The following is a 19884-nucleotide window of genomic DNA, read 5'->3' as shown; positions in this document are numbered from 1 at the left end:
ACAAAGACAAATACTCAAAATAAGACTGGTTTACAAATCAAAGGAATGTAGTTTCACTCTAAATTCACTTTGAAACAGACGAATGTACCATTTGTCTATACAGTCCATCCTAATCCTATACCCTCTATATATATGAACACTTGAAATATGAATAATCATGCATCCAATCGTCCTATGAAATCATGTTCTTTTATAGTGTTTTTAAAAAAAATAATAGTGTTTTGTATCAGTCTAAACTCTTTGAATTAATGTTTTAGCCTTACTTAATTACACATGTATACCATGTTTGATATCTATGAGTTTCTATTTAAAATTCCTGAATGATCATTTAAATTATATGTTGATACCTATCCAGCATATTAGTATTATAAGAATCTTTAATATTTTCTCAAAGCAAATTACATATGCAAAACAGCCTGCTAGAAGACCAAGGATTATAAACTTTCCCTTCCGAAAGTTCAAGTTACCATTGGCTCACTGACCCCCTGGAGGTGTGACATCCTTACGGTTTAAAGATCACCGATCACAAGATCATGAGGATTCTGAGAAATTCTGTTGTGAAGATGATGCTGAGCTAGAAGTCTTCTAAGGTCTTTTTCTATTCACCAAAGGTCCTCTGACTCAAACTAGTTCTCTCTCATCAAGACAAATTCAGCAAAGATCAACTGGAGCCTCAACAAATTGCATCAAGACACTTTTATTCAAATGGGTGAGACATGCAAGTATCAAACTTTGTTCCATTATTTGACGCATTAAGCATCCACCAACTCCTTTAAAGGGCTGCGTTAGAACAAAGAAACTGATGGTTTGCTATAACTTATTGCTCTCCTGTTTTCTGCTACAACTCTGTTTCCATTGCTTAACTGTATGCATACATGTGTGTATGTTAGATTAGTCTGAGTGTTTAGTCTAGTTTATAAAGTCTTGCTCTTGTCACAAGTAAAGTTGTTTGTGGTTCATGCTCATATACTGGAGTCCCTAATCGTGCAGTAGAGTAGTACTGTAAGAAAGTTATTTCCCATACACCAGAAATTAATAAACAATTAACGCTGAGTGATTGCAGGATGAACAGGTTAGTTGATTGAGGTATTAGTTCTGATACATCAAGTTAATTCTTACAGCTGATCTAAATTTGCTACAGTGCTGTGATATGCAGAAAAGCATTGACATTTCCACTGGGTTTGGTTTGTACCTGCTTCCACTCCATAACTGATGGTGTAGTTGGGGCAAATGCTCACGCGTGTATAGCGCCGGAGCTGCCGGAAGGGCCCTGGCAAACGGTTCTCTGTGATGTGGGGGTTTGAAACCTTATCAGGGTAGCACAAAGTGCTCAGATCGATCTGACCACAGGAGGGCGCTGTGTCATTAATGAACACAAGTTTGACCTCCACTGTGGGGAGGAACATGCACATCACTTTCTGCAGGGGCACTGAAGAGACTCCGACCTTCAGGTTGAGATCCTTCTTGGACCTGCCCGAGCTGCTACCTGGAGGAGAGATATTACGAGGCATGATTTTGAGTCCTTTAACAAGAGTGTCATTTATCCCACTGTTCACATGACAAGGCTCTCTATAAACACTGTCTGTATATACATAGTAACATTACATTTGGCTACAAAAAAATATTTTTGTTTTCAGTATTTGTGACTTTTTTCCTAGAAAAAATACCTACACCTCCTTATAACAAAATAAATGGTCACACTTTAGATTAGGGTCCAGTTCTCACTATTAACTATTAACTACGACCTTTCCCTCAATAAACTCCTAATTACTGCTTATTAATAGTTAGAAAGGTAGTTGTTAAGTTAAGGTATTGGGTAGAAATAAGATTAAGGGATGTAGAATAGGATCATGCAGAATAAGGCACTAATATGTGCTTTATAAGTACTAATAAACAGACAAAATCATAGTAATTTGCACGCTAATAAGCAACTTTAATAGTGAGAATTGGACCCTAAACTAAAGTGTTAACAAATAAATTACATTTGAAGCAAAATTGCTTAAGATTTGTAGAGAATGCTTAATAATGAGAGTAATTAAGACTTAATACCTCAATGGCAATTTTTTTCTTGTTTTAAGCATGAATCTAACACATTTAAGTGAGATGTACACATAAAGAAGAAATGCAATTTGTAAACTTAATGAAGACATTCTCTGAAAAAAAGGGAGATTTATAATCTTTTTGGATCTCAAGTAAATTTATCTAAGTTAAATAAATCAAATGAAATATGTTTTAAGCATTTTTAGATATTCTTACTGGGGGAGAAAATAAAAACCTTTATTTGCAGTGTGTGCACGTTAATATAAGCATCAAAATTATGCTTCAGTCTGCTTTATTTTTTTAACATCAAAACAATGTTCTGTAATAGATGATGTGATTATGTCAGCAAAATACTGAGCAAAAGTATAATAGATTATATAAAAAAATAAAAAATAAATTAAATGTATACAGACGAAACTGCTATATAAGGAAGCATTCAAGCAAATAAAGTTGTATGTCAAACTCACGTATACTACTGAAGTCGCTCCACTCCAGGGTTTTGTTCATTGAAAGGACCCCAGATGCCTCATCCATGTGAAACCATGATGCATAAGTGTCTCTGTGGGGGCACAGGAAGAAATAGGGCCTCTCTTTAGTGGTTTCCTGCATTGAATGGACCTGAAGCACTGGTGATCCCTGCGGCTGACCCACGTAGATGCTCTCTGTGTACACCCTTTGAGGAAAATACAGTCCAAGTGAACCTGTCCAAAAATACACATAAAATGTGGAGATTCGTCAATTCAGTTTGATTCCAGCCATTGTTAACTTTTGGCTATAGCCTACTTTTAAACATTTCTTACTCATCCTCAATACACCTATCACCAATGAATAAATCTGAGCAAATGAATCACTCCCATAAACATTAAAGAAATACTTTGTGTTCAATAAATGTTGAGCTCAATCGACTTGTTCCAACTTTTCCTAAAAATATATATAAACATTATAATAATTAATTGCTTGAAAATCTAACTTAACAACTTTGTTGTCATAAAACCTTACACCAAATATGACCATAAAAATGACAACTTTACAGCTCAAATAATACAGAATTTTAAAGAATTAATGCAAGTGTAATATAAGATTATAATATAATTATAATCTTCACATTTCTGCTTTAAATGAAAATAATACATTGCCAGTGCATTTGGCTGTTGATTATCTCTAAATGATAAAAAAGGAACATTCTCTGGCACTCATGATGCCTTCAATAGTTTGCAATTAACAATTCCATCAAATCTTCCCTTATTGATCTGCTTCTTATCTCAATCTGTTGTACAACTGAAACGTCCACGCAAGTAGGAAGGTTACACAAGGAACTCATTAAACACATCCGCTTTTCTGTTGAAATAGCCCACGCTCCTCTGTCATCGAAAAATGAAACAGCGTCTCATATGACATTGACACTGGTCTTTTAATGAATTTCTCACATGGTCAATATGATGCGGTCTACGATTGTCCTTGGGTTCACCTTGAGAAGTTTAATTACAGTGGATAACATAATACTGCCTAGAAATGAATCATTACCTGCAGGACGAGTGTGGATAGTTGGGGGGGAAGGGTAATCTATAAAACATTGTAAGATCCCCATGTGTTTTACCAGTAAATGGAGATGCAAGTGTTCGGGCTGTAATTATATCTCTCCTGTGTTCCTGTCCGACGACGATGGGCGGCCACTTAGGAACGTACTAATATCATTAGCAGACAGCAAAACTAGATTTTCTATTTCTGTTGCTGCAGTTGAAGCCTCGTCTCTGGTTTCAGACATTGATTTAATTTAGCTGTGCTGGGATGACAGGAGGCCGGATTGATGGATACAATGTGGCCAACCTTCCTGAAGGATGGAGACACAGTCAGGAACACGGCAACCATTTTTATTAAATGCCTTGTCAAGACACAAAGACAACACAGAACTGGTTTGTGTTCCTTTGCTATGGGGTCACCACTCACATTTGCAGACATAAAACATTCTTTAAAGACCTTATGAATTCAAAATTAAACTTTTGTGGTTTTTGGTGCATATCTATTCGATTTGAAGCCATAGTGTACAGCTAAAAGTTTGCACAAATGCTTACAGTCTTTATCATGTAGGCTAGGGAAATGGACCAAAAATGTTGATGACACTCACAGCCAACTTTTTATCCAATCAAACACTTTCTAGAATGAGAATGCCTCTCCATAATACCACCTTCCCGTTCCATCGTCCTGAAGTCAATATGTTTTTAAAGGGGTTTTGGTTAAATACCTTTAGTAGGGTGTGTGGTGATTACAAGCTCAAGATATTTTCACGTTTTGTCAGCTCTTCTACTTAAGCCGATTGAATTTAGGCTTCAGAATTCGTAAAAGTTGTGTTTAGGAAGGCCGATGCCTGTTAGAATGCTATTGCTAGACAACCAATTAAAGCCAACAGGGACATTTTGCGTACCATATGTATCTAAAAGGTGATTTCTGCATATAAAGAGCATGCAAAATGAAACTTGTGCTATACGCAGTGCCGAGAGATCGGGTTGATTTATTTGTAAAAATTATCATGATGAACAAAACATGTAAAAACCATAAACATTTGTTGGTCACAGAGCTTATTTTCTGTAGTAATCGTAAAGCCACTGGAAAAATCCTACTGGATTTTTGTCTAGGGAACCAGGGTGATGTTAACTTCTCACTCCATAAAATAGCAAATAAAGGTTCAAGAATGTGACTTGAACTAAAGAATATACGCTCAACAAAGGATGAGCCTTTTGACATGTCCCACCCCGTCTTCCTGTTTCAGTACAAAATATGTCTATTCAAGAAAGAAAAGTCAAAAGGCCATTTAATAGATTTTCAAGTCATTTAAAATCTTTAAATGTTAACACCTAAAAAATGACTGTAATAAAACCATCCATAAAACTGTTACAGGTGTGCCACGACCAGGCTCTAAGCCTAAAAAAAAAAATCTTAAAGATTCATTGCTTTAAAAGAAGCTGTCTGAGCAGTGTTAGGTGAGATCCATGTTGCATTTCAGGTGCGTTTTTTAGAGAAAGTCAATAGTACAAAGAAAGGCTTGTGTGCTTGGCTCATAAACCATAGCTGCAGGAGAGCTGAGGGATGGCAGCATTACTCTTAGCTGATGCAGATACTGTGTTGAACAAGCCACTGGATTTGCTTTGACACTCATTCATCATCCTGTAACAGTGTATCAGGTGGAGTGCTTAGCAGCGCTATGTCACTCTGAGATTTAGAGCAGGGCTGGTGGCATTTACTTTCATTTGGACTTAAATAAATGCATGAAATTGGAGTAGTTGTGTGGTCCTCCTGGGACAAGGATTCCCAGACTAAGAACATGGTAATGCAAGAACAACTCTTTGCCTTGTTGCTCCACTGCAGAATTCAGGGATTGTGACGACTATGGTTATTTTCGTAAACGAAAACTGAAACTAAGACTAAAACTATTGGTCAAAAAACATTTTCGTAAACTGAAATAAAATAGAAATTTCAACATTAATGAAAAACTAAAACTAAACGAAACTAACAACAGTTACTGAAAAACTAACTGAAACAAAATTAATAAGCTCTCCTAAATAAGCATACCGGAAAATCACTTTTTTCAATTCCACTGTGCTACTTTATTTTTCAATGTATGACCCGTGCGCTTGAGTCTCTCGTCTTCTGCAGCATCACGTGCATGACACGACGCTCTAAAAACGCAGCACTCAAGTTAAAATAAGTTCAACTAAGACGCGTATATCGAGACCTTGCGCTTTTTCCCCACTGTGCCCGCGTCTTTTTTCCGTTTTTCAAAGCAAAACCGCTTTCTGTGTGAATCCCTAAGAAGCAGAAAGGCCCAAATAAGTATTTCCACCTCATGCAAATACAGCTGTACCTTAATTCCAGGTATAAGATAACCATCTCATGTGAAACTAGCCTTAACAAGATAGGCCTATACCACACATATTAGACAAGATACCACACTGAGCAGAAAACGGAAAAAACAAATAGCATGTCTATAGCCCAGAAATAGACGTATATTTGTCAGAGTAAAAGTATACTAAATGTCTGGTCTGCTGAGAACATTTGAATATGTGTATAACTATAATGTTTGAAAGGATTAATCATAGAAATAAACTTAAAGAATAATCATAATAATCATACACATATCTTTTTCTTTTTCTTATACACCACGTTTAACAAGATTTCATTTTTAATATTATTATATAATTTTTACTTTTTAGTTGCATTTGTTTGGTTCTTTGTTCATCCTCAAACAATTATTTTATTTTTATTATTAAGAGGTTTTCACAAGAGTTAAATGTAAACTGCAAACATTAAACTTTGCTGAAATTAAATGTCTTTAACTGGAAGTGTTCTGTTAACTCTGCTAAACTATAATTACTAAAACTAAAACTGAAACTAAATATATAAAAACTAAATAGAAATGTGTTCACAAAATAAAAACTAAACTAAAACTAACAAAACCATTAATGAAACTAACTAAAACTAAACTGAAATTCATAGGAAATTTGAAAATGATATTAAAATAAAAACTAATTTAAAAATGCAAAACTATAATAACCTTGGTGACGACAGCTTTATACATCTAGAAACTGCACAAATTATGTAAACATACAAGCGAGGGTGATCACTTCTACAAATATTTCTTAATATCAAAGTATACACTATTTTTTGTACGACAAGAATAGTATGCCAAATTGTTCAGTATACAACAGAGGACACTGAAACACTGTATCCCACCATGCAATACTCTCAATTTGACCCACCATTTCCTGTGTTATGAATGAACCAGAAGTAATAACTTTTGACAAAACTTTTGGCATTATTTGATTGGACAGCCAAACGTTGACATTATCATATATTTTAATGGTTTAAAAATGGCTTAAAATGCAATAGAATATCGGTCATCAGTCAACATAAATCAGTCACTATTAAAATACATATTGAATATTTAATTGTGCACTGTAATTTCCCGTATTTTTACATTTAGATTACCTTCACTTAAAATGAATCTTTAAAAACACTAATAATTTAATGACACTGTCATCTTTAGGTCTCAAAATAAATTTGAGACCTAATTTTCCATACTGTACTTCATTACAATGTTGTGATGCCTAATTTTTATTTTAAATTATTTGAGACAATTATACATAATTTACCAGTTATCAGCGAGACAATTATTATTGGATTATGAGTATCAGCCAGAATGTCAATAACAGTGTATCCCTATAAAATCATTTTTATTTCTAACTAAAACAAAATATGACACACCTTAGCCTAAAAACTCTTGTCCCGAACACCGATATATTAGCAATAGATTTACCATAAAGATTAGGACCCTGATTTTTCAGCAGTACTTCAGAAAACTGTGAGTGTATATTAGCACACCTTTTACCATCCTTTCTTACCATAAAATATACCTAAATCACTCCACGACTGCAGAGGGTTTTTGCATGTTTTTTATTTTATTTTACATGAAGAGAATAGAGAAAGAACACTGCTTTTATAATAAGTGAAACTTCAGTTTAGCACTTTCATGAATATTCCAGTTCAAAAAGCTGTCTACATTGCACAATAAACTTATTTACATTGTGTCTACAATTTATTGGTTACAATGAGAGCATTTGCGAGAGAACAGGAAATTAGCATGCGCTGAACAAATCTATTTGTGAGCAGGATCTGCTCTGATTGGCCATTCCTTTATGTGCTAAACAGACGCACTTGTGATTGGCTATAATTCTCAATGCTGAAAAAAACATGTTTTAAATAGAAACCTTTAATGCAGCAGAAGTACATCTAAATATAATACACTCTAACACTTTATGTTTAGTTAATCGCGGCAGCATTCCGCTAAGCTAACTGATGTGGACAAATTTAAACACAAGGTAATGCCGCGTGTGAATAGAACCAGTGTAAACCGTGCTGTATTCAGTAAGCCAGTATTCCAATCTGAAGATAGTAGAGGTAGAGAAGTCTTGGCAAAAACCAAATGCTTCCAGTGATTAATGATCAAACGTTGACAAGGATCCAACAAGCATGAATAAACTGCACTAACAACACCATTTAAACTGCAATTTCAATGTATCGATCTTTTTCTCTCCTTAATTATTCACGGAAATGTTGTGTGATTAAATTTAATGAAGAACAAAGTGATCAGGACAACTTTAAATACAAAAATTCCTTTTCAGGTTCAAAAGCATACATTCATTTTACATTCAAATTTAACAAAAACAATAATCTTCATAATTTTTACACTTTTCAAGACCTTTTTTTAACCTTTTAAGCACAATAATCAGTGTTTTTCCTAGTCGAGGTAAGAGATAATCTTAAAGGAATAGTTCACCCAAAAATGAAAATTCTGTCATCATTTACTCTCCCTCAAGTTGTTCCAAACCTGTATGACTTTATTTCTTGTGCTGAACACAAAAGGAGATATTTTGAAGAAAGTCGGTAACCAAACGACTGATGGACCCCATTGACTTCCATAGTAGGAAAAAAAAATACTATGGATGTCAATGGGGACCAGCAACTGTTTAATTACCAACCTTCTTTAAAATATCTTCTTTTGTGTTTAGCAGAAGAAAGGAAATCATATAGGTTTGGAACAACTTGAGGGAAAGTAAATGATGACAGAATTTTCATTTTTGGGTGAACTATTCCTTTAAGGAAACAAAGTCCTTTGAGTTGTAAACTTTTAGACTGCAAACTACAGTCTATCCAACTGATTTGAATCATTCTAAATTCAATTTATCTCCAGGCCGGAAGCCAACAGAAAGCAGTTTATATCAAGCTAATTAACTCAGAGAATCAAAAGCAGTACACAGCAGGAATGACTCTGTGACATCCCAAGACTGACACAAGGTATTCAGTGAGTTGAGTATGACAGGATGTGGCACGTGAGTGAGCATTCTGTGAGAATTAGGATGACGGCAGAAGGACGGATAAAAGGAGTTATGGCTGATCACTTGATCAGATTGAGCTCACTCCTCTGACCTCTCACAGCCACATCATGGATCATGGTTGTAAACACTATGATGCAATATTGATTTCAGCTCACAGGCGAATCGACTTTGAACTTAGCGCACACATACGCACAAACGACAGGAAAAGCTTAACGAGTGAAATCGCGTGTCATATTAGGAATTATATGAAACATCTGCACATAATTTCCATTAGTGATTTGTTCATTGTTGTAATGGGTCAAACGAAGGTGTGCCAGCTCTCAGTCTGCTACTTGAAAACATTTCTGATGACGCAACAAGCTATTCAAATAACAGGAGACCAATCAGTTTTGAATATAAAGTAATCCACGATAGTATTCATTTGAAATCAAATGGGCATAGACAACGTCCTGAGTTAGAGTCAATCACCACTTTGGTGAGGTCTGCATGTTTTCAAGCAAGATCGCTCAGCGAGAGAACAGGTTAATGGGGGGACGACCTCTGGACCGGACTGCTCAAAGACAAGAATTCAATTAGCTCAACATGCACACCGCCGCACAAATGTACCATCTATGAGATCATGGGAGCTGGAAGAGCGCATGGGTCTTTCTTGCCATTTCCTTGAACTCAACTCAAAGGCGGAAACAAGCTCGCAGTCAGAGCAATCCACTTTCCATAATCCACTTACTCCTCAAAGGCCTCCATTCATGACATGCTGTATGTAAACACAGGGATGTGTTTGTTGCAATCACTATAGCATTCCCATCTAGCTTCATGTCTGCAGCTACAAAGGCTGTAAATATCACTATAGTGCAATCTTGATAATGATTCGGTCTGACAATCCGAACTTCTTTCTGTTGGGATCCCCATAAAGCATGCTGATTTCGGCCCCTTGGCCCCTGCCCTTCCAGCCAAGGTCAATGTACATAGCATCTGTCTCCAGTGATGACCAAATTGAGAAGTTGCAGGCCAATCAATAGCAATATTAATCAACAGCTGAGCACATTCAGCCGATGACCGTCCTGCATTAAGCAGGGCATTTTTACAAATATGTAAAGGATGCCATCAGACTCTCATGTTAAAAAAGCCACTTAGTTAAAATCAGCAAAGTTAAATGTAAGTACTGTAGCATCCTTAACCTATGAACATGTATTCATAATCAAATATGATAATAATAATTGTTATTAATAACAATAATAATAAATGTTCTTGTTATTAATAATAATTTTTTCTCATAATTAATCTCAGTGTGTTATCTCAGCTAATGTCTTCCATATGACACACTATGGATGCAGCGTACGATGACTAATCAAAGTAAACATACTTAATTACAAAGCAAAATGATTAAGACTCCATCTCTATAATATAGTAATGAGAATCATTACTCTGTGACCACAACGTTTTAATTAACTAAAAGGCTGCCAATTACGCTATAATTCAATACGGGACTATTATTATTGATTATTATGGTTAAATTCCCCTCACTCTAATGTGCACGGGTTTCTTATTCTTTAGTATGCAGCACTGAGAAGGTCTGAGATGGAAGAGTGATTTACAAAGGACAAGAATTGCACAATTAGTACAATTTTATTGAATTAGCCAAATGCAACAGGGTAGATTTCTATAACAGAATCAGAAAAGAGTACAATTAAACATATCTAAAGTATACATCTAAAGCTGTTATCAAACAACCGTATTATAGTATCCATCATCATCAGAAATTCAATGTCAGAAATGTAATTCAGCATCCCATCAATGTAAGCACGGAATGGACGTCCGTCATTAAGAAATCTAATTTCACATCTCCTGTGGGATAAGGAAGTATGTTTAAATTTACTTTATAATCTCTTTTGGGATTGGATGGGACATTAGAGCTCATAAATGAGGGACCTTTGAACAACATGTTCTCTAGGATGGTATCATTACCATAAGCAATTACCAACATTATTCACTTAATGTTCTAATATAAGCCAGAGACAAAACAACAATTAAGATTAAACTAAACACAGAAACAAAACCTGAAGTCTTTTCTTTCCCATTTTGTGCAATATTTTGAAATAATCTCCAGTATGATTCATTGCTCAGTATATTCCTCAGCGCTCCACTGCTTCAAACTGCACATACTGATGTTTTTTGTGGCTTTTACCTGCTGAGTCTTAAAATTCACAGTGCACGGTTGAAATGGGCCAGTGGGTGAATTTACATGGACTAGTGAGTTTGAGTCATTAGGTCATCAAGAACTGGCATTTCCTAAATGCTAAGTCTTGAATTTTAAGAGGGCAATGTAAAGCCATCCATGCACTGAAAACTATTTGAACCTTAAATGTAAATGTATTGACTTTATTTGGGTCAGAATATTATTTACAGTCAGAGAAGCATAAAATATATTGGATTACACCAACTAATCTGAATTTAAAGGTTAGATCTGGTATGAATAAGGTAACAATTGCAGGTTACCACTTTTCACAGTGAAAGGGATTTCAGTATTATGATGGGTGGTGTGTGCATTTTTAAAAGTCCTGACTCATTTTCAGGTAATGAATGAATCTCAAAATGAATCTCACAATCCAGCACCCTTCCCCCTCCAAACGCACTCAAGAAAAGACCAAACGAGGACAGTTAAGTCCTAACTAAGACGTTGTGTTGGTTGCTCATTGTTGTAAATGATCAGTCAAACACACCATGCATCAATGACCACTAGAAAATAACATGTAAAGATCCATGTAGAAATCGAGAGCCCCAAACGCCCTTGGGACACAATTTCAATCAATGTCTTCTTGTCCTTCCACCAAAAGCAAATTAGATTCCACTGATGCATGGGGTGGAAATGTGACCCATAACTAACTGAAGGATCTGGGATATGACTGCAATAGGTACAAATTACAAAAGCTGTGCAATTAGTCTAAATAAGGTTTTGGATAAATTCATTATTGTCCATGTACAATGGATCATCCTGAGGACAACAGCCATTATGACAATATTGACACAAGAAGTGGCACCAAAGCACTGAAATTACACTATTAGGCTATTTCTACCTGATTAACCCTTAATTTTAGTTTTTAATGATGTACCTTATGCATTTAGATTGATTTTGTGATAAATGATAGCTAAATAAGTATTCAGATAAATAATATATTTAATTTATTATTTTAAATGTTACCATGAAGCCTTTTTAGGTTAGATGTATGTTCAGAAACATTTATTTTCAGTGCATCAGTATAATCCAATGTGCATAGTACAATACAACATTATATATGGTTTCTATCAAACGGTTGCCTTAAAAATATGCCTTTAAAGGTAGTATAGACTAATTGAACTTCATTTACATTAAAGTAAATGAAAGAGGGATTTTTCTTCTTTCTTCAAGGAATAAACAATTTGCATAGATAATTTGAAAATTAACTACCTAAATAATATCTGTTTTTACAACCATGCTGAAAGTAGTGATGACAGTGGGAAGATTTGCAGGATTTACTGTATATACATTGCTAAAGACAAACTAAACTAAACTAACGTAATGAGATTTATCGCTCTGCATTGACAGTTGATGAAAATGATTGTCCTAATGCAGGGAAGGATTGTGAGGCGGTTTGAACTTGATTCCCTAATGTAACTTCCCATCGGATGGGTGATCTCCTGTGGCCTGATCATGAGGAAATACCTCTTGGTTGAGGGTTTCAGAGGTCAGAAGCCATGGCACTCCAACAGATAAAGTAACAGGGTCAAAGCTGTGTATCCACAAATCAATGCCTCACACACAATACATGACATGGGTTCTGGACTTATTTAATGCAAACAACTAGCTTGATGGAAAGCTATGAACTGCTGTGTGACTTTAGAGGTCAAAGGATATATTTGATTATCAATCACACATATACTCTCCTTCATTAAAGAAGCTCACCGCCTTATTACTAAGCTCTAAGCGATGTCACGTGTTTTTTAGGCTGAAACATTTTTTGTCACATACAGCAAACATCTCCTCACTATCCGCTAGCTGCCTGTCCCCTGAACACACTGTAAAAAAACACGATCTCTATAGACAGCCCAGGCTCCACAAACGACAAGAAAAACAAATTGGCCCAGCCTTGGCCACGAAACATAACAAACAGTGTTCCAGCCAATAACCGACAAGAATGATTTGGGGGTGGGGGTTGGGGGGTTAGTGCGCGTGCACATGAAAGGGGGTGTGTGGGGAGTGGAGGAGAGAGAATCATGAAGAGAGATGTCCTAGACAACGACTAATGTTAGAATTATATTCTCTTGAATTTTGATATGGCTGACACACGATCAAAGAGACGACGTTCCGATGAACAAATAGCAAAGAAGAGGGAAAAGGAGAAGGAACGCATGAAGTCCCGAATTTACATTGGGGGAGGGGACGGGATGAGGAGGAGGGAGGGTTGAGCTAGCCTCCGTTTTGTTTGACAATACTTTGAACGTCAACAACAAGAAGTGACGTCACCCAACATCGCTTAGAGCACCTTTAAACATTTTTATTGCTTTATTTAGAATATGCAGCATATTGCTATTTTTTTTATTGTTGTCTACCATATATTTGGTGACTATATAGCTCCTGTTTTTCATGAGACAAATAAAGATAAATAAAGAAATGTAAGACAAGAGAGTAAACTTGAACTCTTTTCAACAGTAAACATGAGGTCTTGCGTCACTATACTAACAACGCATTCAAGGACAAACTGTTTAATACGGCCAAACAAACTGTATTTTAAATGTCAAACCATCAAAGCAAGTGGGGCGACACCAGACAGAGATACACAATTACATGTATTCCCAGCATGGACAAAACCCATTGCTTTTGTCATCATCCATTTTCATGGGATGGCTTGTCATAAAATAGATGAGATCCATTTTGCGGGAGGCGCTGCCAACCATCCTGTGTCTTTAATGAGGGGTTTTAAGCCTCATCTGTTATCAGAGCTGTGTACTCTATTATTTTACTGGCAGTATTTCCTTTCGGAAGACAAACACAATGTGTTTGCCCAGAGCTAAGCACACCTGCTGCACACCTGCCCTCTGACCACCTCTCGGCTCCAGGCTTTTGTTTTTCCTCACAGCAAAGCATCAAGGTGCTTCCGCATCATCTCGAACAAAGGTTAAAACAAGAGCCATTCAGATGAGATCTAACCGTATTGTTCTTTACCACCTGGTGATTACCAACAACATATTCACATAAATGTTTAAGGTAAATTCTAAAAGTTTGTGTTGAGAACGATCAATTAAAAATAAGACAAGTACATGATGAGCCACTGCCCACAGAGAAGAATGGATGGAAAAATGAAAGGGATAGTCCACCCAAAAATAAAAATGTTGTCATAATTTACTCACTCGATGTTGTTCCAAACCTGTATGAGTTTCTTTCTTCTGTTGAACACAAAATGTTGTTTAAAGAACGTTGGTAACCAGACAGTTGATGGAACCCATTGACTTTCATAGTATTTTTTTTTTCCTACTATGGAAGTCAATAAAATTATTTTGTGTTCAAACTCAAACAGGTTTGGAACAACTTGAGGGTGAGTAAATGATGACAACATTTTCATTTTTGGGTGAACTATTCCTTTAATATATAAATAAACAGACCCACACAAGCACACATCAATATATAAAAAGTAAAAATTCTCCCTAAAATGATTTATTATAATTTAATACGCATTGCAATCGCCTTTCAATCATACCGCACTATGCATTATGTATTATTCTATCTAGTAATATGATAATCAAAAAGCACAAAGAAGTCAGTAATGCACCTTGCACGACAACATGCACCTCCAAAAAAATGAAACAATAAACTGCTTCCAACAGACCTTACATCCATTTTAGTAAATTTTGAATTTAACTGTATAATTCCTGTAGTTTACTGGACAGATGAATACTTGATGAGTCAACAAGACTTTTAAAATTCAATTTCCCATAATCATTTAGACTGAGAGATTCAGTTAACTTCAGAATGCATCTTTGGTTGTTTTCTTACTTTGATCATTCATTCACCACCATCATTGCATCCAAGAACCACTATTGAGCTAAAACAAATGCAACACTCATGCATTCACACACTGCCAAATGTCTTCCGAATGACCAGAATAGCTGTGAAACCTTGCTATGTTTTACTTTTGTCAGTATTCAAGCTGTTGCGATGTGACCGTTCCTTTTTAATGCAACAGGCCACAGGATCTATTCAGGAACGTGTTCGACTAGTTAACTCCAGTTATTTTGAGAGAGGTGTGTTAGTACAGTTGGGCAGAGAGGTTTTAAATGGGATTATAATATAATGACGTATATAGAGACATGCGTATTCCTTGTACGGACCATGTGGCACATTAGGGTTGCACATATTTTGGCTTCAGCTCCAGATTGCCTCTATGAAACTGTCTGGTAAATCTCTCTAGTAACATTCAGTGGCTCATGTGTTGGGGGGCAGATGCAGACCCCATGGATATACAGACGAATTCTGTTGTTTGTAGCCAACGCTACAGAGAAAACAGGATGCAAAATGAAACTAAATGTACGATAGTAAAAAAAACTGATAAAAAATGTCTTTTATAAAATGTATAATTTATGATAAAATGTAAATTGTTATTAAAAATAGTGCAAACACTGTGAAATGCATTACTTTGCTCTTCATTACTCTAATTAAATCCATAATGTACCCTTGATAGTTTACCCATGATTTTAGATAATCATTCATTTTTAAGTAAACAGAATAAAATGTTTACCATGAGTCAAAAATGTCCTTAAGAAAACCAAAACAATCGAGAGAACACCATTTTCAAAGGTTCTACTTGGTATACTGTGTTTTATAGATTTATTTATATAAATTATGCGGCCTCATATTTTAATATATATTTCATGACATAAAGCATGCAGAAAAAGAGCAGTTACGTTATGATATCATTGCGTTGTCTCAAAAACTAGTGAGCAACCTGTCTACACCCTTAAAAATAGAGGTTATTTTTCTCAGGACCTTGGAGCAAAGAAACCTCTTCTTATAAAGAACAAGTTACACTATCTGTTCTTTGGAGATTAAAAGAAGTAGCCTACATTAAATGGTTCTTCAGATCAGTGGATCTAGGAAGACTTCTGAAGAACAAGGGAATAAAAACGTCTTTGAGGGACTCAAGGTTCGTTGGAGATTCTACAGACAGTCTAGGTAGGCAGCTCTGTAGGTTTTGACACACAGCCCCTGTGTTGTCACTGGTTTCTGAAGGATGCACACCAGAGGCGACAATTCTATTTAAGTTAAAATTCGACAAGTGTACAGCTGAAGTACAGTCTCTGAACAGTAATTCACAAATTCTAGCTCTCAACACAGTTTATCCCACACAAAGAGGGCTAGATATCGTAGACTTCGCGCGAGGTGACATCAGACTGTTATGGAGTCAATCCTTACCTTCAGATAGGAGAAGCAGGAGCACAGCGATGTCTCCCCAAACGATTCCACGCGTAGTTCCCATTCTTGTCAATCATAAGTGTAATTTCACAACGAACAGGCAAAAGTATTTTGATCCCCAAAATAAAACTTTACAGTGTTTATGTTTTGCGCGAAGGAGCCACAAAAGTCCTTAACGTGAGTGTCCCATTGACGGGTGACTGAGTGCAGCGCGAGCTGCTGGACCGTCAGCGCGCGCGCACACACACACATAGGCTACACACACACACACACAGCGCAGCAGGGGGAGGTTCACATCACATCCAGCCAATTTCCTCAGATGTGTGTTTCCGTCCTGAATCACATCGGCGGCTGTCCAATAACTCAAAGAGTTCCTAATAAATTAAATCTGCATTTTGGGGACATTGAAATAATGTGCGTAACATAGAAAAGGTAACTGGGTAAAATTACTTTTTGGTTTTCCTTTATGTTATGCATTAGGCTATATTATTAATTATTAATAGTTTTTATAAACACAGTAATTACTTACACAGTAAGTAACTCAGTATAAAATTATTAAAAAGATATAGATACATTTACAGATAGGCTATCTGCGTTATAAGAGGGGAACACAGTGGGAAATTGCCTTAAAGGTTACTTTTTCAGTGATTATAAGCTTTTCAATTACATACAGGCAATTTTTTACAGTTATAATCATCTGTGCTGGTTTCAAACAGCTTGTGCAAAAATCTCTCTCTCTCTTTCTCTCTCACCATGATTTCAAGAAAAGTGTCAATTTCGGGTAAGTTGTCACATGTTTTAACATTTTGGCTGTTCATGAACTATTGTTTCACAAATCTTTTATGTTCCTTTCTGCTGTTTTTTTTTGTTTTGTTTGTTATTGTTGCTTGTTTGTGCTAAAAAAAAAAAAAAAAAAAAAAAAAAAAGCTGTTTCATTGTGACAACCTGTTCTGTGTATGAGACCTTGAATGAGAGCTGCAATGTTGTTGTCACAAAAGGTCAATGTATGTTACATAAACATATATATATATATATATGTAAATAAATCAGCTTATTTATCCAAGACTTTAAAAATGTGTTGATACAGGAACTGACTTTCAATAATGAAAAATACTTCCGGTGTGACAACTAGCCCCACTCTCCTCTTTATATAAAAATGTGAACTGTTTAAAATCATTCACTATGAAGAGAACAAGTCAAAACAGAGGTGCAGGGCAATTGTATGAGCGAAATAAGATTGTCAAACTAATTCACAGTAAAATAAATAAATGAAAGTACATCAAATATCCTTGCAGGAACATTTTGTTTGCTCCACAAAAGAGTTTAATAAGAATCAGGTGCAAAGGCACTATAATCATCAAACAGGACAAACACACGCAAAGGCTATTGTTCCTCATATCCTCTGAAGTGTTCAAAACAACAGTGTTCTAGAGAATTAACACTGTCAGTAAAAGCCAAGGTTTAAGAAGGTTGTTGTGAGTTCAAGATGGTGTCGGCCCGTTTTGGCCCTGATGTCTGGCAGTGTCTAGGATCAGTCTATGTCTGTGCCGGGGTGCTCTTGGACCAGCTGACTGCTTAGCTCTCTGTGAAGAGGGGTAAGCATGATGCATTACTCTGCCTCTAGGGCAACCCACCAGTGCATCACAGGGCAATCACTCCAATCAACGTCTGCCCTGATGGATGCCAAATGAAACTATAGTGGAGACCTCAAATTAAGCATACATAGGAGAAAGAGGGCAACCAAAGATGCTTTGGTTTGGTAACAAAATAACTTCTCTGTTGCTTTGGATCCAAAAGAATTATTGAGGTATTTTACATTCATAAAAGCGTCCAATTCTGGGGTATTATGGAAATAGCAAAAATGTCTGTCCTATATAGAAATAAACAAGTAGAGGCAATTGCCAGACAGTGCACTTTACTAGAACATATTCAATTTAATTGAACTATATAATACAAATAATTTATATATAAATAATTATATCATTAATAATATAAGCTTTAATTAGATATAATAAATATTCATTATTAAAATATTTGTGATTTATTATTAAATATTTTCTATAAGTGGAGTATAAATATTCTATAAAATATTTTTTATTTAATTTAAATAATAATTATTTTATAATTTTCTAACAGAGTTAAATGAATTGAATGACAGTATAGAATTGGAATTGTGTGATTATATTGTAATTTATAAAATAGTTTTAAATGCAAATGAATGATGTTGATCAAACAACAACAATACACAACAGTAATAACTATGGCCCATCAAAATACAAAGAGCACAAATGTGTTGTTTCCAGCTCCACCTTTCTGTTCAGATGTTTATTATGCTGTATAAATATTTCACTTACACTGCATATTAGCCACAGGATGGTTTTGTTTACATAGCAGCATGTAGGCTCATAACCATATACATGATGCAGATTAAAAAAAGCTCAGGTTACTCTAAACCAGACACACAGTGGTATTTTCAGACATATGGTCAATGTGAATCAATATAGATAGGCAATGCATAAGCAGATTCATGACATACCTCTGGCGCAAGTTCTTTTTTAATGTGCTTACTTAATGAGATCATTTTCAGATGAAAGCTTGTCTTACAGTTGATAAGTTCACAATCTTTACTGTCAGATTCTGTCAAAAACATTCTCATTAGTATTGCACAAGTAGACAATAGGACAGCTTTGTTTACATCAAACTGGAGCTATTCTCAGTGGTATTTTGCTAATATAGCTTTGCATCACTATGCGTTGCATTAAATAATAATGATGATAAGTACTTGATTAATAAAATATTGATTCAAAAAGTGCTTACTGTGGTAGATAAAGCTATAGCTCTTAAAAGAAAGTCCATATTCCCCACTGGGACATGGAGTAGCACAACACTAGTCATTAGTCCATTCCCAAAATCAGTTGACCAGTTTGCTTCACTCATAGGCTCTACTTAGTTTAAATGGGTAATATGATCCTCAAAATGAAAAGCCTTCTCATTAACTAACAGAGAGAAAGGGGTTCAATTGAATTTCATGCAGAGTGAACAGGTTCACATGTTTCAACCGCTTCAGTAGATCATAAACATCCTACAAATCCAGAGCTCTGGTGCACTAGATTGAAGATGATACAAAAACTATATATATATATATATATATATATATATATATATATATATATATATATATATATATATAGCTGTACTGATAACATAATTTAGCCTGTTTGTTCACAAGCTCATCAGTCGTTTGTAAGTGAAAGGTCAGCACAGAGCCATTTCTGAGAACTCTCTGAGATTAAATCTTTGCATCCTGACAGCATCTCTTCTGACTTACACTTTGGTGATCCTCTTCTAACCTCTGATATTATATTAGAGTCAAGCAATGGCTAATTTGTGAATTTATTATTGTTGAACAGGTAGGCAATGACCCAAAAATGCGTTGCAAGTCTGTTTGAAAGTATAGAAGAAAATTACAAAATGCAACTAGCCAAATTGTTATGCATAGTTAAAATAGCA

The 19884-nt window shown here is 35.5% G+C and overlaps 1 protein-coding gene across 2 annotated transcripts in view; it reads right to left on the bottom strand.

Moving 5' to 3' along the window:
* The window catches only part of ret (ret proto-oncogene receptor tyrosine kinase), a 28194-nt gene extending 11549 nt beyond the window's left edge, over positions 1–16645 (bottom strand). Inside the window, exons 1-3 of one of the 2 annotated variants that reach the window (XM_079855173.1) lie at positions 16375–16645; positions 2508–2741; positions 1193–1486 (exon numbers count right to left, since the gene is read on the bottom strand). In XM_079855173.1, the coding sequence (XP_079711299.1) occupies positions 1193–1486; positions 2508–2741; positions 16375–16438 (592 nt within the window). In that variant the 5' untranslated portion in view covers positions 16439–16645. The remainder of the gene's footprint in view (positions 1–1192; positions 1487–2507; positions 2742–16374) is intronic. The other variant, XM_079855174.1, reaches the window with a different exon arrangement.
* Positions 16646–19884: the final 3239 nt, after the last annotated feature.

This window comes from Squalius cephalus (genome assembly GCF_949319135.1).
Source record: "Squalius cephalus genome assembly, chromosome: 21".
In the NCBI taxonomy this organism is placed as follows: Eukaryota; Metazoa; Chordata; class Actinopteri; order Cypriniformes; family Leuciscidae; genus Squalius; species Squalius cephalus.
Note: the sequence above shows the minus strand (reverse complement) of the source record. Positions and strands in the feature narration are given on the sequence as shown.